Raw genomic sequence first — 22,944 nt, 5'->3', positions numbered from 1 at the left:
TTCACTATTGGAAATAAAGTGACTGACTCTCCTAAAGCAGAGACCCAAAGTGAGGAGGAAACACATCCTTGTAAGAACTTGTAAGCCAAGTTCATTTCTAAGGCAGTGAGGAGTACCCCAGATACCCCAGGGGTAATTTAAGTACCCCAGATCCTTACTTAAATTAGGATTCACCCATCTCAATCAGCTCATTTGTAGCTGTGGAGAGGAGGAAAGGAAAATCTCAATTCTGAAAATCTCATTCCTGAAAATCTCAGTTCTGCAGAGTCAAAACTCCAGATTTGACAGAATACTTTCCCTCTTCCTGAGGGAAGCAATTCAGAGGTTGGGTTTAATTCCTTCACCACACACCAGGAACAAAGAAACAAAATTACCAGTAACCATTTAGTACAGGAGGAAAGATAGGGACTCCAAGCTAGAGCCAATCTCTTTATTTGTAACGTTTCCCTCTAGTTGTTGATGTTTCCAGAGCTAGCAATAAAACAACAGCATGTGATGTTTGGCAATGATGAAGTTCTGATGCAAGAGTGGGAACTCCCGGATGATATTGCAATATGTGTTTCCAGCAGGTTTCATTCTGTCAGTTGTTCAGCCATGCTCTGAACCAGGACTCACCACACTCAGCTCATTGACTGTCCTGTCTGCCTGTTCATCTGAGGTCAGGCTGTGCTGCTCTCACTCTGTTCTACCCCTTTGCCTTACCATCATCTAGGAAATACATGCAATGTATGGATGCAATTGCATCTATACATTGCAAAATTGCAGTTGCAAAATATAATTATATTTTGACTTGCATCATACATCACTAATGGGATAAAGTTTTCATAGCTGTATACACTCAATGGACAAAAATGGTGAAAAAACCTAGTATGGCACAAGCTATTAATGGTGATCAGGCCCTAGAAATCTTAACTCTTTATTCACACTGCAAAAACTTCTTCTGTGGAGATAAGAATGGAGGAGTAACTCAAACTTGATAGGTGTTTTTCACTTCTTGCAGTTACATCTACTGCTGGTGCTGTGAGTGAGATGTCACATCACAGATCTCCAGCATCCAGCAGTCTAAGGAATACTGGAATTTTGAATTCTGGAAGGGCTGGGCTGATGTGATCACTGCTCTCACCTCTTGCTTTAGAGAGGTGAGTTGGACCTGGCTGGACACACAACCTTTCCAGCTCATGTTCTTTGTGTCCACTGTCCACATGGAGAGAATCCCTCATTTTGGAGAGATAGAAGGGCTGGAACAATTGAAACAGAATGGATGTATAGAGAAAAGTTCTGCTTTGGTTCATTGAAAAGTCGTTCCCCACTCCCTTCAGAAACCTAAAAGCAGCAAAATTGTTTTGCTCTCACTTCAGGCTCAGTGTCATGATGTTTTCTAAGGGGAAAAAAAATAAAGGAAAACAGTGGTTTCCCCTTCCCCAGCTCCAAGCAGGGCAACATAGGTCTGTTTTCCACCACTACTGTGGTAATGCCACTGAACCTCTCCAACAACAAATGCCACAAACTCTCCAACAACATTTTTGTGTTAGAGAATGAAGGCACTGCTTTATTTCTGGGCACGATGTTGTTCTGTGGTCAGGATGTGCCACAGAAATCATTTCATCCACACATTGCCCGGGTTGTGCAGAGAAAAATCATTCCATAACACATGAATTTTACTAGATTTTTCAGGTATTTACACAGTCAAAACCCACAGAAACTCAACGGTTCAGTGCTTATTGGTCCGAAGTTACACAGCTCTTAGTGTTTGGTTTCCTATTGGTTATCGATCCCTTCACTTTCAATGCTAATTGTGTTCTCATTTGTCCTCTTATCAATCTTTTCCTGACCAGGTGTCTCTGACCGTGCCAGAGGTGATGTTTGGAGCTCATGTTCGGAGTTAATGTTGTTACTGGTCGTTGATGGTCACTAGCTGCGGTGTACCTCCTGTGCCATTCCCAGTCTGCCGAGATGCTCAGCTCATCAGGCCTCGCCTGGCGGAAAAACCCCCTGTAATGAAACTGCAGTTCCCTTCCATCTGGGCAAAGGCGAACGAACCCCTGACTACAGTCCCATAAACAATTCCAAACGCGCCATCTCTCCCCTCAGCACCTCCCGGGCACTCCTGTCCATCCCCACACTGCCCGCCGGCCCCGCCGCGGCGCTGCGCTCTCATTGGCCCTTGCCAGGAAACACTCTCTAATCTGCCTAGCAACAGGGGGCTCTGCGCTCTTATTGGCTAGTAAAACATCAGGGGCGCGGACTGCATGGATCACTCAACGCATGCGCAAACCAAAGGGCGCACTCCTATCGCTTACCGCCACGTATGTAGGCGCACGCGCAGTGCTGTCGGGCGGTGCGGCGCCTGCGCAGTGCGGTCCGGGCTGTGGCGGCCATGGCGGGCTCGGTGCGCGCTGTCGCTCGGCGCTTCCTGGCCGAGTACGGCGGCGGCACCGCCGGGCGCCTCAAGGCGCTGGACGCCTTCCTGCTCTACGTGCTGCTCACCGGCGCGCTGCAGTTCGGCTACTGCCTCGGCGTCGGCACCTTCCCCTTCAACTCCTTCCTCAGCGGCTTCATCTCCGCCGTCGGCAGCTTCATCCTGGGCGGTCAGTGCCCCGCAGCCCCTCATAGCCCCTCAGCCCCTCACAGCCCCTCATAGCTCCTCAGTCCCTCACAGCCCCTCAGCCCCTCACAGTCCCTCACAGCCCTGCAGCCCCTCAGCCCCTGAGCCCCGCAGCCCCTCACAGCTCCTCAGCCCCTCACAGCCCCTCAACTCCGCAGCCCCTCGCAGCCCCTCAGCCCCCGGGAGCCCTAGCGCGGGTTGGGTTGCCCTGAGCCGCTCCCGGAGGCCGCTGGGATCCGCAGGGATCGGGGGTGTTCCGGAGCGGTGCTCAGAGCTGCCCCGGCAGCCGTGGACCCCCCGGTACCCTCAACATCCCCCGAACTGCCGTTCCGTCCCAGCGGGGCAGGAGCTGTGGGTCCGGCCCGGATCCTTGTCCCCGCGGGTGTCCTTGCAGCCAAGGGGCTCGGTGAAACCCAGCAGTGACAGATGCAGGGTGCTGCTCCCTAGAATATCCCCAAACACACCCTGCTTCTCTGCACCTCTCCCCAGCTCAGGGCTGACAGGCTGGCAGAGCTGGGGGTGTGCAGCCTGGAGAGGAGAAGGCTGTGGTGAGACCTCAGAGCCTCTTGCAGTGCCTAAAGGGGCTCCAGGAGAGCTGGAGAGGAACGTGGGACAAGGGATGGAGTGACAGGACACAGGGAATGGCTTCCCACTGCCAGAGAGCAGGGTTGGGTGGGATATTGGGAAGGAATTCTTTTCTGTGATGGTCGGGAGGCTCTGGCACAGGTTGCCCAGAGAAGCTGTGACTGCCTCATCCCTGGGAGTGTCCAAGACCAGGCTGGACAGGGCTTGGAGCAACCTGGTCTTGTGGAAGGTGTCCCTGGCATTGGAAGAGATGATCTCTAAGGTCTCTTCCAACCCAAATCATTCTGTTTCTAATACACCCAGTGCAGGACTGAGGGATATCCACACTTCTGTGTGAGTGATGCTGCTCTGGGCCTGTTCCCCTCAGGACTCACTGGGGCACCCTGTGGGGTGTGTGGTGCTGTGAAGCACTGACTGCAGGACAGCCCCATGGGAATTCCCTGCCACTGTCCTGCTCATCTCTAGTAACGATGGAGTAACTTTTCCCTGCTGGACCAGTGACCCACACTGGCCTGGGCTAGGCTGTGCTTCCCACCTTAACTTGCTCCTGTGCTCATTGGTGTCTCATTCTTTCTCTGCTGTGCAGTTTGCCTCCGGATCCAGATCAACCCCCAAAACAAGGGCGAGTTCCAGGGCATCTCACCAGAGCGGGCATTTGCAGATTTCCTCTTTGCCAACACCATTCTCCATCTCGTGGTCATCAATTTCGTTGGCTGAGCTCTGCCAGGTACTGATCTGTGGGTCATAAAAGGGGCAACCACAGGACTGCAGTGCTTTTGGGGGAGAATAAGTGAATCCAGGAGTCCCCTGAGCTCCCAGCTTCCTCTTGGGCAAGCACAGCTGAGCTGTTGTGCTCTGGGTTGGTATGGAGTAAGGATTTATGGCTTTCTGGTTTTGAGCATATCTCATTGGGCTTTTATAATTTAAGAGTTTAACTGGGACTGTTACAGAAACCTACCCACATTCCTTTCTTGTGAGAGAGATTCCCCATTCTTTGCAGGAGAAACTTGAAGAGCTTGAAGTCCCAGGCTCTGTGAGGGTTGTCCTTTTCAGAGGCTGTGGTATGGCTGGGGTCCAAGTCTGGAGTGTCTTTGCAGATGAGGCAGTTGGGGACAGGGACAGTTGGGTGTTAGGAAGTGGAGGATATGCCTGATTGTTTCTGTGCCAAGGGGGCACAGGATCACTGAGGCTTGGGAGGATTTCATCCCCTCAGCTTTGCAGTAACATTGCTCCTGTTTCCTGCTCTGTTTCCAGGTCTTGAGCTGCTCCTGACCTCTGATGGCAAAGTCTGGCAAAGGGAAGTGCAGTTCCCCAGCACACTCTCACCTTCCTTGGTGGATGAAGGGAACACAGGGCTCAAGGTTTTTCCTCCCAGAGTGTCCTGTGGAGGAGTTTGCAGCCTCATTGTGTAACAGTGATCCTTTCCATCAATAAAACCCTTTATGACACTGCAGCCTTTTTTATATTGGTGACAAATACAGAGCTTCTCCTGCATCCAAGTTTCCTCTCAGGCATGACTCCCTGGTTTTACTTCTCTCCCTTTCTACCCAGCGGGCTTTTTTTCTGTGCCCCAGTTCTGGAGGGAAGCAGGAAACAAGTGATCATGGAAACTCAGTTGTCATCCACCCTTTTCATCTCCCTCTCTTCTGTCCTTTGATCTTACAGAGTCTGTTGCCAATGTGCCCCTGGGCTTCAGAACTGTGGAAAATTCAAATGAGGCTGTGGGTGGTGGTTGTGAAGGGAAGGAAGTGTCCTCCAGCACATCTCCAGGTGTACCCAGCACCCCACAGACCTTCCCACATCCCTCAGAGACACGTGGAGCACTTCTGGATGTCCCAGCTGGACTCAGAGGCTCACTAAGGCCTGGGGGGGACACAGCCAGCCCACCCCAGTGTCAGTGTCCCTGTACTGATGTGCTGGTGAGCACAAGGATGTCAGGAGCAGCTCTTGAGCTGCTCTGGGGCCATGGAGAAAATCCCCCCTCAGATTTAGAATCACAGAATGAAGGTTGGAAGAGACCTTCCAGATCACCCAGCCCAAGTGCCACCCAGCACTGCCACTGCCACTAAACCACATCACCCAGTGCCACATCCAGGTGCCTCCTGAGCACCTGAGGGATGGTGACTCCACCTGGGCAGCCCCTGCCAGTCCTGACACCCTGATGGAGTCTGAATCTGCCCTGGCTCAGCTCAAGGCCATTTCCCCTGCTCCTGTCCCTGCAGGCAGGGCACAAGGTGAGCCCCTCACTGCACCCTGTCAGAGGTGGGATGTGACCTCTGAGCCACCTCTCCTCCACACTAAACAGCCCCAGCTCCCTCAGCCATTCCTCAGAAGATAAATGTTTTCTAGTCCTTTCATGAGCCTTGCTGCTCCTCACAGAACACACTGCAGCCCCTCAAAGTCCTGTTTCAAGTGAGTGGCTCAGAGCTGAGCACAGCCCTCGAGGTGCAGTCCCACCAATGCTGAGCACAGGGTTCTGGCTGCACTATTGATACAAGCCAGGTTGCTATTGCCCTTTTTGGCCACCTGGGCACACTGTTGGCTCACGTTAAGCAAGCTGTCAGCCAGCACTGCCAAGTCCCTGTCTGCTGAGCAGCTCTTGAGCCACTCCTGCCCCAGCCTGGAGCTGCAGGGGGTTGCTGTGGCTCCAGTGCAGGACAAGGACATGGCCTCGAGCCTCATGCCATTGTCCTTCACCCATGGATTGAGTCTGTTCAGGTCTCTGTAGATCCTTCATGTATGAAGTTCTGTCCTCACACTGATCCTGCTTCCTACTTGTCTGGGTTTCTCTGCAGCTGAAACACTGGAGAGGTAAACCCTGAGAGCCTTGAGAGTCCATGGCATGGAAATGTTTGTGTGCTGCACTGAGGAGATGGAGCTTTGGGTCTCTGATGGCTTCAACCTCTCAGAATTCTAATCTGGCTCCTGTTTACTATCTTTTTAACATTTCCAGCTGCACTGCAGCCATTAAACCTGCAAAAGGCTCAAACCTGGGGCTCCTGAATCTCTTGCCTAATGGGCTGTGAGGAGTGAGGGATCAGTCTTCACTGTCCCCGAGGATGGAGCCTGGTCTGTGTCAGGGACAAAGGACTCGTGCCAGCCTGAGCACCACCTGTGCACTTGTTTGCAGTGGCAGCAGCGCTGGGAGAGCAGGCCGGGCCTGGCAGGGTGCAGGGATGGAAAATGATCCTCCCAGCTCTTCTTTCCCGTGGGAAGGACACCCTGAGCCATGCCTGGAGCCGGAGCAGCACATCCCTGGGCGATGCTCAGCTCGGGCTCTGCCTCTGCCCTTGCCGAGCCCCGGGCTGAGCCCTCCCCTGGCCGCTGCTCGGAACTGCACAGCGGCTGAGCTGTCTTGGCTTTTTTTAAATCTTTTTTCCTGCTTCTTGCCTGCTTTCGATTCCTCCAGTCGCCTCAAGAATTCTTGAGTTAAAGTAGAATTGCAGAGGAAGTTTTCACAAAGGATGCAGTGACACGACAAAGGGGAATGGTTTCAAATTGCCTGAGGGCAGAGTTAGATGGGATATTGGGAAGAAATTGATCCCTGTGAGGGTGGAGTGGCCATGGCACAGGGTGTCCAGAGAACCTGTGGCTGTCCCTGCATCCCTGGAGTGTCCCAGGCCAGGTTGGACAGAGCTTGGAGCAACCTGGGATAGTGGGAGGTGTCCCTGCCATGGGAGAGGGTGGGACTGGATGAGCTTTAAGGTCCTTTCCAAACCAAACTATTCTGGGATTCTGTGAACCTATGATGAATCCAAGTTGTATCAAAGCTCCTCCCACTTTGGAATAAACTTCAACAAATCCATTGATACCTTCAAGCTCTGGTCCTTGTAAAGTCCACACTCAGGTCGTTGGTCACACAAGGAGGAGGAGAAAAATACAGGAGGATGGTTTGTGCACAGGGCCATGTCTGATGAGGATATTTTCTCCAACAAAACCATGAAAAAACAGGGAAATTAATCTCCTACCCATAGCAGGACAGGAGGTGACAAAGGAGAGAGGATGCTAAAGGTGGACCATGCATAACCTCCTTCCCTGGCAGTGTTAGAGGACTCTGGCCCTTTCCTTCAAACTCTCTGTTCATCCGGCTCAGAAGAAGTGGAAGGATTTTTCTGCACAGATTCAATCTATAAAAATGGTGCAGAGATCTATCAGCACATTCAGAGATCTGACACAATTCTAAGAGCTCTCCCCACCACACTTGATAATGCATTTCTCCCCTCCCTTCCCTGCCCACTCTATACATAGCTCAATCCTTCCTGCTCTACCCAAAACAACTCCCCAAGGGCAGCCTGTGGTGAGGGCTGGGAGGGGACGATGTCTTCACCTCATTCCACTTTGGCTTGTGGTCTAACGTCTGCTGTTCTTTTCCACAGCTTCTCCCCCTCCCTGCCACGTGCCCCAGCCCTGCACCCCAGCCCGTTTGTGCCCCACTTTCCAGAGGATGTGGTTCCTGTGGTTGGGTGCAGACGAGCATCAGAGGTGACCCAGATCTCGCTTGTGGCGTCATGGAACTTGTGCTGTGGCCTCTTCCTGCCCCACCTGGGCCCTGAGCCCCTGCCCACCTCCTGTCCTGTTGGGTGATTTCCTGCCTTTGCTTTGCTCTGTGGTTTTTTATGTCTTGAAATAAACAAGAAAGCGCAGGGAAGGTGGTGGTGGTGGGAGATTGGCAGCCTGATATCTGAAAGTGTCTTTGAAGTAGACCTTGCAAATTCAGCGCTTTGCAGGTCGCATGCCAAGAGCCACTTTAGTAAAAACATTTAATTCATCTCCCACTTGGCAAATCCTGTCACTGGGGCCAGTTTAGCCTGGAAGAGGAAAGATTGAGATGAGGAAAGAGGCAGCACAATCCTTCACTCTTGCCCTTTCATCTGGGAGTGGGTTTGAAGTGCAACATAAAAAAATTGGGATGGATATTAATTTTAAAAACTGATGCTAAAAGTAAATGAGTATGGAAAGTTTTCTTCCACATCCCTGAAGGTTTCTGGAATGAGGTTAATCAGCTGGAAATCTGTGAAGTGCAGTGACTTGCTTTATAGTCAAATATGGTTTAGGTTTAGGCAGCTTCTTTAGGCTGTTTCCCAGTGACACAGCAGATTTCAGCAGGAGTGAAATGTAGGCTCCAAGAGCTGCCTGGAATCCAGCATTTAAGGAACCTGGGCTTCCTGCAGCTGAAGAGATATGAGAATGATGAGAATGATGAGAGATATGAGAATGATGGCTGTGTCAAGGCAGAGATGAGAACAAGTCCCTGAACATCTGTACTATAAAATCATCAGGGCAAAAGACATGGAAAGTTTAAAGCTGTTCCTTGGCAAGAGGGTCAGTAGTTCTCACCCTGAGAGCTCAGCTGCTCAGTGGTCACCTGCTCAGTGCTCAGTGGTCACCTGCAGGGATCAGGGAGGTTTGTCGGGTTGCTGCTCAGCAGGGTGGGTCAGATCCTGGTGTGATCCTCCCATATGAAGCACCAGGACTTTTGGCTAAAAGTGTTTGAATTTCCAAAAGCAGCTCCCTGTGAGGGCTGTGAGTCCAGCTGGGGGAGGGAAAATCACCCCACAGCTCCAGGGAGGGTTTGGGCATTGCTGTGAGGTACAGGCAAGGCTCAGGCTTTGCAGGGAGGCTGTGTTTCCGTCAGAGCATCCTTCTCCTTTCTCCCCCACAGAGGAACCTCTGGGGTTGGAGAAATTGGTGAAATTGATGCCACAAAAGGAGAACATTTCCCTTCCAGACTTGCCAGGGGCAGACAGAACCTGGGGCCAAAGGGGGTTGGTTGATGCCATCACTGCAAAGCAGTGCCTTGTTCTGCAGGGACACTCAGGAGTTGGGGACATGGAGAGAGGACACTTGAGGCTCCTGTGTCCCCCACAGCAGCAGGAAGCTGGCACAGGGTTGCTCCCCTCACTGTGGCCATTTTCTTTTTACCATTTTCCTCACCCAGCACAGTCTGCCCTTGATCCCCTTTCTCTCTCTCTCTCACACAAAGCCCAGATGTCCTGGAGAAGGACTTTGTTCCCACCCTCCATGGTGGCTCCAACCCCTTCCCTCTTTCATTCCCAAAGCTCAGCTGAAGGGTGAAGCAATGCCTCCAACAACAAATACAAAAGACAAACAAGTTTTGCATTTCTTGTAAGAATTGTTTGATAACAGCCTAAAGAAATGCCAGTACATCATGTGGGTGCCAGAACAGTTCATGAATTAGCGGCATGCAGATGTCACAGGCAAGCACTGTTCCAACAAGGACAGGTACATATTTCAGTATATTTTGATGCAATTGTTATAAAAAAAACTTGTGAAATATCAGGTTGTTAGAAGCAAACAAAAAGAACAAAAGTGGTGTGCATTTTTACTAAACACAAAGCCAAATCTTAAACTGGATTAAATTAACAAGATGTTAAGGTCAGATAGAATAGACTTTAAAAAATAATAAAAAAATATTCTGTTTCTTTCTTTTTTTTTTCCCCTGTGATAAAGAAGTGACAATTTCACTGAATTTGGGACTTCCTGGAGACCTGCAGCATATCCTTTAGGAAAAAAAAAAAGGATATCTTGCTCTGATCTAGCAAAGGTGGCAGGACAGTTCATCCCAAGTAAGTTTCCCTTTGCTTTTCAAAGTGTCCTATTTGCACCTGAAAAGGTGTCTGAGGTGCACCCTGAGAGATGTTAATACCCTAAACCTATCAACATAGGAAAAATTCACACCCAGGTGATATTTAGCTTGCAGGGATATTTTTAACAAACAGCACTGCTCCAGGCTGAAGTTGTTGTTTTAACGCAAATATCAGTGATGTTTGGCAATGTTTAGTTATAGCAAAGTCTGCTTCATGCAAAAGAGGCTCTGTATGGTGAATGTCCCAGGCAGCTGGAGAGCAGAATGCTGGAAATGTTTCATTTTGAGTAGTTCTATAGCCATGCAAACAAAGCAATTCAGAATACAATGGCTGGTGTGACACACAGGAGCAGCAAGTGATGTCCCTTGCACGAGGAATATTCCTGTGTTCCCTCTTGCTCACGATGGTCTCTCCAAGCTGATGGTTTTGCTACTTCAGGATTACACCAGCTAGTTACTGGCAGCCCTGTAACAAAAACAAAGAATAAATGAATTATTATTTCACAAAATATTTTTGTTATATTATATTTAGTTCTGTTATATTTTTGTTATATTTGTTGTATTATTTTGTTATAATATTTTGTTAAAATATTATTTAGCAAAAACAAAGAATAAATGAATTATATATTAATAAATGAATTATTATTATGATTTGGGTTACAGTCATGGCTGCACAATTGTAGAGCTGAAGTGTCCAGGCAAGAGAAAGAGAAGAAAGAGACACTGGGCAAAAACCTAATATATTAGGAGTTATATTAAAATCCATAAGCATCAAACTTTCCCAGCTGGAGAAAGGTGAGGGATAAAGCTGATGGATGAATGCAGGCAAGGGAAGGGATGGATGTAGAAAAAGATGGGAGAAATGTCTTGAAAGGAAAAAAAACTGGACAAGGAAGAGTACTTGAGGGGTGGGTAAAAATGGTATGGCCAGAGGAATGGAGGGATTTTACTTTAAAAATATAATTTTTAAAAAATAAATCTTTTTTTCAAATATAAATTTTTAAAATAAAAAAACAGACTGCATTAACAGCTATTCCAGAGAGAAGAATTCATAGCTGTGAATCAATCCAGATGTTTTCTGACAGATGTTTTCAGCTCCCCCCAAGCATACTCACTTTTTTTTCCACATGAGCATCGTCATCAGCACATTAAAAATGATTCCTTTCATTAAAACTATTTTGAGGCCCAGCTGTGATAACGACAGTGTGTTCAAGTGTTCATCTGGAAAAAAAGAGAAAATGAGAGTCACAAGAGCACTGAGACATCCTTGTGCTCCAGACAGACTGAAAAGCCCTTTTTTAATGGAGCTGCTCCCTTGTGTGATGGAGTTAGCTGGTAGGACAGGAAACGAGATAGGAGCAGGACTGAGAGATTTTAATTTCATCAATAACCACTTAATTATCCAACATGCCAGCCTGCCAGCCATCTAACTGGTTTCAAATACTGTCCATTGTGAACCCAGGATGCTGGAGGCATCCCTCCTTCCCCTCTCTCAATTTTTTTAAAGGTTGGCAGGGGGAAAACAATTTTGATTTTAATCATAGCACAGAATTGTATTTGAATTTTATATTAATCTGAAGTTTCAAAGCCGTTTGCATTTGAAAACACATTGATCTATCCTGGAGAAGTAGGGAGCTGTCAGCAAAACCTCATTGCATGTTTATCAGTAAAACCTTTCTGAGAGCTGAAAGGCTGATCAAACCAGCCTTGTTTACTGGTGAGTATTTCCCTGAAATGGTGTTTTGGAAAGATTTGCAAAAGCAGAGCTGCTCTGTGAGCAGGGCAAGCTCAGGGCCAAGCTCTGCCCTTTGAAGTGGCAGGAAAAACACATCCTTGGGCTCTCCCAGCCCTCCTCAGCCTGAGCTGGGGCAGAACTGCCTCGGGTGCACCTCAGCTTCAGGGCAGCCCTGAGCAGAGAGAGCAGAAACCTCCTGCTGAGCTGTGGTTCCATTAGGTGTTTGTGCACCCAAAAATAACCCAACTCTTCTGAAGTCTGAGATCTGAGCAGAGCTGATTCACAGGGCATGTGGGCTCTGCCTGCTTTGGCTGCACAACAGCATGACTTTCAGCCTCGATGTTTAAAGCCTTTTGGAAGTTTCCTGGCTGACTTCTTGCTTGGAAAAAGAATTCTGCAAGAATTCTTTGAATTGGAAAAAGAATTCTGCAAGGGTGGAAAATCAGCAAAAACTTGGGAAGATATTTTCTTCAATCAGGCCAATATTTTCTCCTAAAATGCTGTGTTACATACCTGTCCTGAAGTGTAGGGACATCCCTGTGACACAGACAGCACTGGCACCTGCAGAGAGAAATAATAAATTTGATTATTTGATTTGATTTGATTCTTCAGAAGTCTACAAAGATATCTCTGCTTAGGAGGACTAAATTAGAGTTTTTGGCCAACAAACCCTCCCATAAACACTCTTTTCTCCTTTTTTCAGGGCAAGTATATAAAATGTGATCTAATTAAACTTCAGTGTCCCACTGGACAAAGGAATTCCAAGCTTTCTATGCCCCCACAGAGTGTTTTTAAGGTCTCTCTGCTATGACTGCACAACTCTACTGATCCTTAATCTCGTTTCCACCAAGGAGGAAGGAGAAAAAAAGCAGAGGCAATGAGGCAACATTCCCATGTCTTGTGGGACCATAGGGGAGCACTGCTTGCAGGGTTGGTGTTGGAAAATAAACCAGTTTAAAAATTCTGTATAACTTTAGTCAAAAGGTTTTGTTTGTCTTTATCCTGGGAAATTCTTTCCAGGGCATTGTTCTACCAGGTGAGGTCTGATGGACTCAGCAGATCAACAGCCTGGAGGAACCCAAAAGATAAAGAGCTCTCAGCAGAACATCAGCAGCCAGCAGTGGCTATCTACAAACAGCTACCCCAGAGCACCTCCAGCAGGGCTGAAGACATCTGGCCAGGAAAGGACTGATAGGAAAATTGGAGAATGAAAAATCTAATTAACATCAGAGGTGAGGAGATTCAGATCCAATGGGAAACTGAATCCTGGGGGTTTGCTCAACTCTGGCCCAATGAACACTGACCAGTACATTTCTATGTATTTTGATTGTATAAAATATCTGAAAAATCCAGTAAAATCCATGTGTGATGGAATGATTCTCTCTGCACACCCAGGCTGTGTGTGGATGAGATGATTTCCATGGTACATCCTGGCCAGATAATAAAGCAATGCCTTGACTCTCTAACACTGAAAATGCTGTTGGAGGGTTTTTGTTTTTCCCGCAGTTTCAGTGACATTAGGAGCTGCAGCCCAGCCCTGCTCACCCCAAAGCCCAGAGCACCTCCAGCCCTGCCCACAGCCCCAGCAGTGCCATTACCACTCTCAGGGTCCTTGCCCTCCAGCTGTCCAAAGCTCTCGTGGCTGGCACCACAGTGCATCTCATCCCTCCTGGCCCAGTAGGTGGACAGGTAGCTGGACTCCTCGCCTTTCTCAGCAGTTGCCACCTCCACAATAGCAGATGTGTGCTGCTCAGCTGAGTCCACAGTGAGCTTCTCTGGGGAGTAATCCGTGATAAGGCACATTTCCAAATCCTTGTCATCTTTAGAGGTCAGCCTGTAGACTGAGGGAGATGGAGCAACTTCTGGAAGTGGAGAAAAGAAGAATCATTAGGTGAGTCTAGACATTCATAGCTCCTTCAGTCTTAACATAAAACCTCTTAGAAATGCAGGTTTTTTCATTTTTCCACCAGGAAGTTGCCTGATCATTGGGATGTTGTGCTAGGACACCTTTAGAGAACCAAAGCATCTACAGCAGATGATGCAGGAGCTACTTCTATTGACTTGTGCTGTGTGGGAGACACAGAGTGGCCAGGCAGAACTCCTGGAGCATCTGAAAAGAGCCCTGGATGTCCACATCTGACTGAGACATTCCCCCCTGTGACATTTCATGGAACATTTCATCCCTGCAGCCTGGCAGGGATGAGTGTGACAGGTGGGGAGAGCAGCTGAGCAGCCTGGTGTGGCAGAAGGTGTTCCTGCCCATGGCTGGAACGTGATCTGTAAGGTCCCTCCTGACAGGAATGAGAAGGAAGTGTCTTTACAAACAGTCTGGGAGTCTGCTGGGAGATAAAGCCAAAGAAACAATGGGAATTCCATAGGAATTCCACTGATTGGTTTACCCAAGACTGTGCTAAATCCCTGGATTTAGCTAAAAGAACAGACACAAGGAAATGAAGGGGCAGGGAGTACACATTGGAAGGAGATCTGTATTAGGCCATTGGGGAAGTCTGTACCTCTCAAGTACCTCAGCCAGTGGGGAAATGCAGCCAGGAAATTAGGATAAAAAGAGGCTGTGTCCTCTAACAATTTGAGACACCTAATGGGAGATGCCCACAACCTCTCCCTTTATCCCTGAGTAAAGTTACATGACTCCTCTGTCTCCTTTTTGGACATAAACCTCTGGTGTTTGTGGATTAATTTTCCTGACACTCCCAACCCAAACCATTTTGTGATTTTTGAGAGAGCTGAGCAGCCCAGGGCCATTCTGCTTCTTCTGCAAATGTTCAGTCAAACCCACCAAAGCAAAATCCCACTTCCTCCCCATGTCCTGAGGGGCAGTAGATGAACCCCTGAATCCCAAGGGTGTCCAAATTCACCACCATGCTGCTCCTACAGCAGAAAACTCCAGGAGTTACTTCAAAGGAGGAACACAGGGAAAGAAAGGGGAAGCAAACAAATGTTTCCTCATGTTCCACTATTTGACAGTGCAGTACCAAATTGTTTTGCACAATTTTACCCTGCAGAGAGGGGTTGGAGGCACTAAAGGCTGCAGATGTAAGACGCCTGGGGCTCATTACTGTTTTGTTGCTTCAAACTCTGTTGGCAAGTCAGTCAGACTGGGATTTTCCACACATATCAAAACATAACCTGTGGTTAAACCCTTTTTTGCATATTTAGCTTTACAAACTTGTACTCAGAACACACATTTCATCTGATTCTCTGAGAAGGTGCATTCCTGAAGCTTTGTTCATGGCTAACAGTAAAATGTTCCAGACACTGCAGTGCTCTCATGATGACTGGATGAAATATCATTACAGACATTCTGGAGCCACAATGCAGGTTTGGAACTCTCAGCAACCCTGTGGCTGCATTTTCTGTCAGCCTTCACAGATTTCAATGAGAGCTTCAGTTCACATTTATAAACTGATGAAGTGTTATTGTGTAGGATGGAGAGTTTAGATTAATCTTTGCTTTCTCCCTGTTCACACACCTCACTGATAAATATTGTAGAAGTAATGAAGATATCTTAGCTCCCAGATGAAGAAATTTTAATTTCTTCCCATGGGGGAAGTCTAGAAAGTGTCTCAAAGTCTTCTTTATCATTGAAATAAATGTTCCTCATCTGTTTTATTCCCAGTTTTTGGCACCTTAGAGAAATAGCCATACTTCTCTATTAGCACAATCTCAGAAAAAACTAATCCCCAAAGCCCAAGGGTTCATTCTCTGGCCCATCTCCTGAATTGTAATTCGTTCATTCTAGCTTTGCCCTGGCTTTGAAGAACCTGATGAGACTCTTTGCAAACTGTGCAGAAATACAGAAATGTATGATGGGATTGCCTTAACCCCATCCCCACCTCCCATTCTCCCAGTTAGTGTTTTGGAAATCGTGATTGTTTGTTAGGGAGAGAAGGCAGGAGCTGATAAAAAGCCTGATGATAGATCCTTGTATAAAATACAGATGAGTCAGGGTAGATCTGCCATGGGGGACATGGAAATGAAAGGGAAGAGGAGGAATTTATGGAGCTGCTCTGCTTCTCTCTCATAACAAGTACTGTGCTTTCTTAAGAGATAAACATCCTCCTCTCTCCAAATTAGGGTGTTTTTCTCCCTTTCAATCTGTGCAATGCTTTGATGTTGAACACACAAAACAATAAAGTCTGTTTTTCACAGGAAGCCTCAGCAGCGCCTGTTTTGCAAAATATTATTTTCCTGTTCTTACTCAGAGCAGTGGCAGCCTCAGCTCTGGTGTTGCAGCCTGGTTCCTGTAAGCTCCTCTGTGCATTTGCACACTGCTGTGAAAGTTTGCAGATAGTTTTGGTAAATACCACCTCCTCTAACCACAGCCCTGGGACCTGTTAGTCAGCCTGCATGAGCTGCTGCTTGTGCTGGAGATGCTGTGCATTTATGACCTCTGTTTACAGGAGAGAGTGAGAAGGAATTAAGGATGCTCTGAGCTGTCCATGCTGCCTAATTTTATCTTCACTGAAGGATGTCTTCCAGTTTTTCAGGTCTCTCTGCTATGACTGTACCAGTCCACTGATCCTTAATCTAGTTTCCACCAAGGAGGAGGGAGAAATAAAGCAGAAGCACCAAGGCAGGAGAGAAGAAGAGAGAACAGGAGCTGCTGGAATGCTATTCCTGCCCAGTTTACAGAGGCAGCCAACCAGAGGCTGATTTCAGGGAGAGAGCAGCAGAACCCTGTTCTGACATCAGACTGAGGCCTGTGCCCTTTTTCCTTTTCCCTCCACACAAGCTCCAATAGAAATCCTGAACTGCTTTAAATTCCCAGCTGGTATAATGCAGAATATTATCACATTTTCCATTCCTTCCAAAGCAAACTGCTCAGACTGGAACTGGTGTGACAGAATCTTTGATGCTGTTAACCATTTTTCAGCCTGATGCCTTAAAAGCTGCTGAAACTATGAGGATCCTTGGTGCACATCCTATTAAAACCAAGATAATACCCTTTCCCCCTATACTGCTATATCTGCCTCATATTTTTAGCAGCTTTTAAGGCATCAAGCCTGAGACATGACACTGCACAGCTAGAGTCAGCCTGGAGCTATTGCCCAGCTCCAGGGACACTTTTACCCCCTGCACACTCACACAGGCTGATTTTGTCCCCACAGGAGCTACTCCAATGAGTTAACAAGCACTTTACTGATTTTTCCTCTCTGTCCTCCAAATCATGTTCCAAAAGCTCTGCCAGAGGTCCTCTGAAATCTGTTGTTTTGTAGAAATACTGAAAACAGCTTAGCTCCCAGATGAAGAAATTTTAATTTCTTCCCAGGGGGAAAGTCTAGAAAGTGTCTCCAAATCTTCTTTATCACTGAAATAAATGTTCTTCATTTTTTCCATTCCCAGCTGGATGCTGGGATGGTTACAGCAAGACCAGATGAACACATTCAGGACTGGAACCCTTCCTAGACTTTCTAGACTCTGTCTGGAGACACTCAGGCACCCAAAAGCAGGTCCCAGTCCAGCTTTAGCCAAGTCATCCAAAGTGCAGAGACTCTGAGGAGAGATTCAGTGTTTGCAAATGTGAATATTCTGCTTCACTGACAGAGTTCAGGCATAATTCTGGTCTCCTTCCAAAAAAATGTGATGGTTATTTCCTCTGTAATTATACTTGGGGAAGTCAAACTACCAAAACCATCCAAAGTCTTTCTCACAAACCTTTTAAAAGAAAGATTTCCCACTGAACTACAAGTAATAGTGAATTAATAGAGGAAGATACCCATTATGTGAGAAGAAATCAAGTGCTCAATGGAATAAATAGTCCTCTAGTATCAAACCAGAACAAATCCTGGACTTTTAGCAAGTGTTCACATTCAGAAAAAATAGAGATGAATTTTTCTTGTATTTCATTTTGGGGAGCCATACCCTATTGCTGTTCATGTCTGGATCTATTCATGCACCATCTACACCACAGGAGAGAATTGCTATGATCTCCTCTGTTGCTCCTTTCAACAATGCAGAGAAAAGATTTTTGGGGATCAGAAGGAGCAATTCTGCTTTTCTAATCCACTGTCTTGCAGGTGACTGAGATGGATTAACCCAGACAGTTGCCTGGAAACAAAAAGACTTGGAGTGGCTGCTCATGAGAACCTTTGCCATTTTCACAAAATCCTTTTCCATGCTTTTTCTTCCAAAATCAGACCGGTTTTCAATTGCCAGATCAAGTTTTCTATTTTATATGGCAGAGATTTTGTTTCTAGAAAAAAAAAAAAAAATCTTAGAATCATACAACAGTCATGGATTTTAAAACAGAGAGATCATGGCATGTTCTCTTAGGCTGAGCCACAGAAAATCCAGTCTCTAAGCCCTTAGTCAGAAGAACCTCCAGCCACCAAGGAGTTTATTAAACCTGGGAGGTTATGAAAGCTGGGTGAACATCACCACCTTCTCCTGCTGCTCTGCCCTGCAGTGTGTCCTCTCCACACCACAGCCAGGCATTCCAAGGCAGCAAATCTATTCCAACTGGCTTTTGCCAAGGCAAGCTGAAAACAAATCAGAATATGCTTCCATGAAATTCCCTGGTCCATCTACCCAATAAACAAATGATTTACCAGTCCTGGTGTTAATATGGAACAGAAAGCTCAGACTTACTCGGGGTAACAACAAGTTGGGTTCCAATTCCAAAGGTGAGTTTAGCAAACCCCTGGCTGGCACACTGCTGCCAACCTCTACAAAAACATGGGCAGGTTTGGCAATGCAAACTGACTGCCCAGAGCAGGGGATAACTTAAGGGAGCAATGATGAAACATGCTGACTTAAGACACTGTCAAAGTACCAAATAAATCTACTAGAAAATTATCAGGATCAGAAACACAGATCAAATAAATAAAAAAAAGTTCATTCACTCGCTGGTTACAGTTGTGTGGTGTTATGTCTTTTAGGGCAATACAAGGAATTATCTGCTTTTCCATCTGTAAATCACCTAAAATTCCAGTTCACTGAGCCATGCAAGCCACAGCCTTTCAGTCCAGCTTTTCTCCTATTTACTACCCACTTGCTTTATCTCCACCAAGGCTCTTTTTCCTGATGTCAGTTGTATCTCTCTCCATCCCCATAACTCCCATGGCCCAGGAAACCTTTGCTAGGACTCCCTTGGCCTTAGTTAGTTATGTCCTTACAGGTTTCAGTGGCACATTGTGCCCCTGCCCAGGTCTTGGAGCCTCCCAGGCACTCTGATAACTCAATTTTTTTGGGAATTCCCACTCTGTCTCCCAGCTGTGTAGATCCTGGAGCATTACAAATGGTCCTGCAGCTGCGACAGCTCAGCAAACCTGCAAGTCCCAGTGGCAAAGAGAATCCCCTTGCAATATTTGTGGATAACACAGTGTCCCTCCATCAAATCTAGTGGATAACACAGTGTCCTTACAGATAATCCAGCTAAAAGGCAGTCAATCCCCATTCCAACACACACAAAAAATGTTACAGTGCAATGTTCCCTGGTGGTGTTCTGATACAAACAAAGACCAGCTAAAATTTCCCCCTAATAATCACCCTAAGGGGATATTTTCTAAATCACAGAACCACAGAGTGATTTGGATTGGAAGGGAACATTAAAGGTCATCTAGGTCAACTCTCCTGCAGTGACCAGGGACAACTTCAGGTGGGTAAGACTGCTCAGAGTCCCATCCAGCCTGACCTTGAATGCTCCCAGGAATGGGGTTTGTACCACCTCTCTGGGCAACCTGTGCTGGGGTTTCACTGCTCTCATAATAAAAAAATTTCTTTAACTCCAGTTTGAATCTACCCTCTTTTAGTTTAAAACCATTACTCCCTGTCCTGTCACTACAGGTTGTTTTGAAGACTTAATATCATTCTTTCTCACCAGTCTGAAAGTACTTTTAAGTACTGAAAGGCTGAAATAAAGTTTTTTCTGGAGCCTTGTCCTGGCTAAACAGCACAATCCCTCTCATCCTGTCCTTACAGCAGAGCTGCTCCATCCCTCTGAGCATTTTTGTGTCTCTCCTCTGCATCCCCTCCTGCAGCTCCTTGTCCCTGCTGTGCTGGGAGCCCAGAGGAGGACACAGCTCTGCAGGTGGAGTCTCCAGGGCAGGGCAGAGGAGGAAAACCAATCCCTCAGTCTCCTGGGGATGCAGCCCAGGATGGAGTTGGCTTTCTGGGCTCTGAGTGCACAGTGCTGGCTCTTGGCTGGCAATGCAAATATTGTAAATATCCTCATTTTCCAGTGCATTTCCATCTGACTTACATAATCCAGGACTTTTCTTGAGGAGAACATGACTTACATAATCCATGACTTTTCTCTTAGGAGAGAACAAATCCACTACTGACTTTGCAGAAGAGCAGAACCAGGATTTGTCTGAGCTGCTCCCAGAATTCAGTCAGAGGAGCTCTGAGAGGATGTTCTGCCAGCTTGGACAGCAGTCCTGAGCTGAATGCCACTGCTTGAGCAGGGCTACAATGCCTGTGGCAGCTGCCATTCCCCAGACCATGGTGTGTATTCACAAACTGGCAAATCTGTAAAAAGCTCAGGATAAATGTACCTGGCAAAACCAGAAGTCTTGTCCCAGATCCAAATGTGAGTTTATAACCACCTCCATAGTCACACATTAGCACAGACCTCTACAATATCCAGGGCAGTACTGAATGGAGCCTTCAGCAGTTAAATATTCCACCAAAACAAATCCTGTTTATCTCTGTGAACAGACAGATCCATTGACCTAGGACTTTTCCTCCTACCGACTTTCTTTTCATGTGGCATTTTGCACTCCCAAACACATTCTCCTTAATATTCCCCTCAATCATATTTGTCCCATTGTTTCCAGAAAGCCACCTGCCTCACAACTTCTATTCTTCATCTTATTCATCATTGATTTATTCTGCCAGTCAGGTCCTTCTCTCAAAAATTAATTTATTTACTGTTACTTCACAGCTCCCCTAGGGACTGATGATCTGGAGACATTCATGAACTCAGGCAGAGCTTTGATTTATAGCTCCTTTAGCTTGCTTGGCTCAATATAAACTTGAGATTCTCATTTCCCTCAAGATGTTTTTGAAGAGGGTCAGGGGGGTCATTTAAAATAAGAGAATCTTCCTCAGAGGTTTTCAGAATGAATACTTTCTTTATGTTGTTGTTGTGTTTTTTAACTTTCATGTTGAAATTACCTTAAGAGTCGCTACTATTTTAAGAAATGGAAATATTACTTTTCGAGAGTAAACTCAAAGAGTTTTGATATTAAATAATCCTAAATATAGTTTTAAGAATTTTGGAAAATTTGATACATTTAGAAAAAAATATTGGTATCTTGGGATCTGTTACTTTCTTTCTCTTTTACAAAAGAGACAAAAGAGAACAAGAGAAGATGTGTAGGAGGTAGGGGGATTTTTTTTTCCATACACTTGTGGCAGCAACAGTCAAAGCATACTTTTTTTTCCATCCTCTTTTGCTCAGAAAAAAATACTTTGTGGTAAGGGCCACTTTTCCATCCTTCCACCAAAGTAATTCAGTAATTAACTTTGCTTCTTGCCCTCTTTCCCCTCTGCCCAAATATCCATCCCACCCTTGGTTTTAAGGCTGCTCACTCTGTCCTCCACCAGTTGCAGATGTTCACTTCTAAAGCTCCAAGGTGAATCCCCAGGACTCAACACAAACTGGCTGTGATACAAACTTGGTGTCATTTTCAAGGCTAAGCTCCCTGAGCTTCCTGACTGCCTGGTGTTGACAGAATGACAGAAATCCCCTAAGGTTACAAGGATCTCCAAAGCAGAGACCCAACACGTCTGGTTATCTCCAACTATTTCCACCCACATACTAGAAAAGTCCTTTTTACCCACTACAGCTCCATGAAATCAGTTCCACCCCTCTGTGTTTTGCTGGTCTCTGCTGCCCTTTCACCATTATGCTTTGATTTGAAAGGAGCAACTTGATTTAGGAGCTTCCTGTTGGCTTTCCCAGAAAAATCCTCTTGCACTGTAAAACTTCTGCTATGTTCTTTCTCAGGAATAAGGAGGGGAGAATTCTTGCAGCCATGGGATTCACTTGCTCTCAATATCACAATACCTGAAAATTCATAGTTCTATTGCTAATATATTGTGGGCTGGCAAAATAGGCAAAATAACTCATAAACTGAAAGAAGCACTTCCATCTGGGGATTCAGACATACCTGGAGAAACCATGAGTTTGGTTCCAGCTCCAAAGGTGACCTTGCCATAAGTCCCAGTATTGCACTGTGACACAAGGCTTTGCAAAATGGGGCACTGGGATGTGAGTTTGCTGGGTGAAGACTGAACATGGCAATGCAAGGTTTTGTTAAAAGCAGCTCACCAACATTACTGGCTGCATTACCTCAGCATAAACAAACACATCAGCCTCGTTCCTCCACCTGGCTAATTCATCATCTGTGTCTCCTGTCCTCTGTCTCCACACAGCAGCAACATCTCCCTATCACTGTGTGCACACACAACTTCCCAGGGTGTGTTTGGAGCCTCCTGTCAGCTGCTGTTGAGTCTCACCAGCCTGTGTCACCTTCCTGCTCTCTTCTCTTGCCATGTCCTCCTCTGCAGGCTGCACCTCATGTTGGAATGATCCATACTTAGAATCAGAGCAATATAGGGTTGTTCAGGTTGGAAGAGCCCTCTAAGGCCATCAAGTCCAGCCCATAACCCCACTGTGCCATGTTCATCCCTAAACCATGTAATTCAGCCAAGATAGTCCAAACTCATCCTCCCAATTCCCACAACACTGGGAAAGACCCACAGCTTGTGCCATTCCCATCTCTGCTCTCTGGATCATAGCTCCAGTTCCACAGCTCCCAGCAGATACAGCAGGAAGCCAGAGAACACTGCTATTGCTTGTTGCCAACATCCTGAACTGCATTTTGCCACTCCTTTGCAAACAATAACCCTGGCTTGGAGTGGACTGAAGTCTTCCACTGGGTTTGGTTTCCCAAATCTCAGAAACCAGATTTGATCTTACACATTCCTGCTCTTGCATTTCACCTACTTGTCACTTTTCCAACACTTCTTTTCCACAGCATAGATGCATTTCGAGTGGACACTGGTTAAGCACAAAGTCTCCCACTTCTTCCCTGGGAATACTAAAACCACCCCAAATTTCTCCACAAAGCCCTTGCACTGCTCTTTGTGCAGCTGAAATGTTCTTGTCGAGTCCAGTTTGGCTCAGAGGAGAGACAACTCACCTGGGACCACCAGCAGTTTGGTTCCACTGCCCCAGATCAGTTTTCCCCAGTTTCCAGTACCAGCACTGTGTGACAGCTCTTTACAAAATGTGCCTCTCCATCCAGCACCCTCAGGGGCTTTTGCAAGGCTGGGATAAATTCAATCCCAGATCAGCCCCTGAAAGAGGCTATAAATACCCACACAGATTTCCAGAGAACTCCTCTGGTCTCTCTTTGACAAATGCCTTTTTCTCTATTCAGA

At 46.6% G+C, this 22,944-nt stretch overlaps 2 protein-coding genes across 2 annotated transcripts; one reads left to right on the top strand and one right to left on the bottom strand.

Annotated features, from left to right (window-relative positions):
* Positions 1 to 2,345: 2,345 nt before the first annotated feature.
* Positions 2,346 to 4,643, top strand: DAD1 (defender against cell death 1). Its single transcript, XM_085039857.1, has 3 exons — positions 2,346 to 2,588; positions 3,777 to 3,917; positions 4,445 to 4,643. Exons 1-2 carry the CDS (start codon positions 2,378 to 2,380, stop codon positions 3,905 to 3,907), a joined length of 342 nt encoding a protein of 113 aa, XP_084895983.1. The 5' UTR covers positions 2,346 to 2,377; the 3' UTR covers positions 3,908 to 3,917; positions 4,445 to 4,643.
* A 4,660-nt stretch (positions 4,644 to 9,303) lies between these two features.
* Positions 9,304 to 22,728, bottom strand: LOC146426510 (uncharacterized). Its single transcript, XM_085039894.1, has 5 exons — positions 22,704 to 22,728; positions 13,131 to 13,394; positions 12,046 to 12,093; positions 10,913 to 11,018; positions 9,304 to 10,263 (listed from the first exon to the last, which is right to left on the bottom strand). Exons 2-5 carry the CDS (start codon positions 13,333 to 13,335, stop codon positions 10,248 to 10,250), a joined length of 375 nt encoding a protein of 124 aa, XP_084896020.1. The 5' UTR covers positions 13,336 to 13,394; positions 22,704 to 22,728; the 3' UTR covers positions 9,304 to 10,247.
* Positions 22,729 to 22,944: the final 216 nt, after the last annotated feature.

The sequence above is a fragment of the Lichenostomus cassidix genome, chromosome 27 (genome assembly GCF_008360975.1).
Source record: "Lichenostomus cassidix isolate B80296 chromosome 27, HeHo_3.0, whole genome shotgun sequence".
Taxonomy (NCBI): Eukaryota; Metazoa; Chordata; class Aves; order Passeriformes; family Meliphagidae; genus Lichenostomus; species Lichenostomus cassidix.
Note: the sequence above shows the minus strand (reverse complement) of the source record. Positions and strands in the feature narration are given on the sequence as shown.

Bases quoted from the DNA above. Each gene is read 5' to 3' on its own strand.
- DAD1 (XM_085039857.1), top strand. From the start codon at position 2,378: ATGGCGGGCTCGGTGCGCGCTGTCGCTCGGCGCTTCCTGGCCGAGTAC. The intron at 2,589-3,776 runs GTCAGTGCCCCG...TCTGCTGTGCAG, and splicing joins CGGCAGCTTCATCCTGGGCG to TTTGCCTCCGGATCCAGATC.
- LOC146426510 (XM_085039894.1), bottom strand. From the start codon at position 13,335: ATGTGCCTTATCACGGATTACTCCCCAGAGAAGCTCACTGTGGACTCA. The intron at 12,094-13,130 runs GTAATGGCACTG...TTCTCTCTGCAG, and splicing joins GGGCAAGGACCCTGAGAGTG to GTGCCAGTGCTGTCTGTGTC. The intron at 11,019-12,045 runs GTATGTAACACA...CTTTTTTTCCAG, and splicing joins GTCCCTACACTTCAGGACAG to ATGAACACTTGAACACACTG.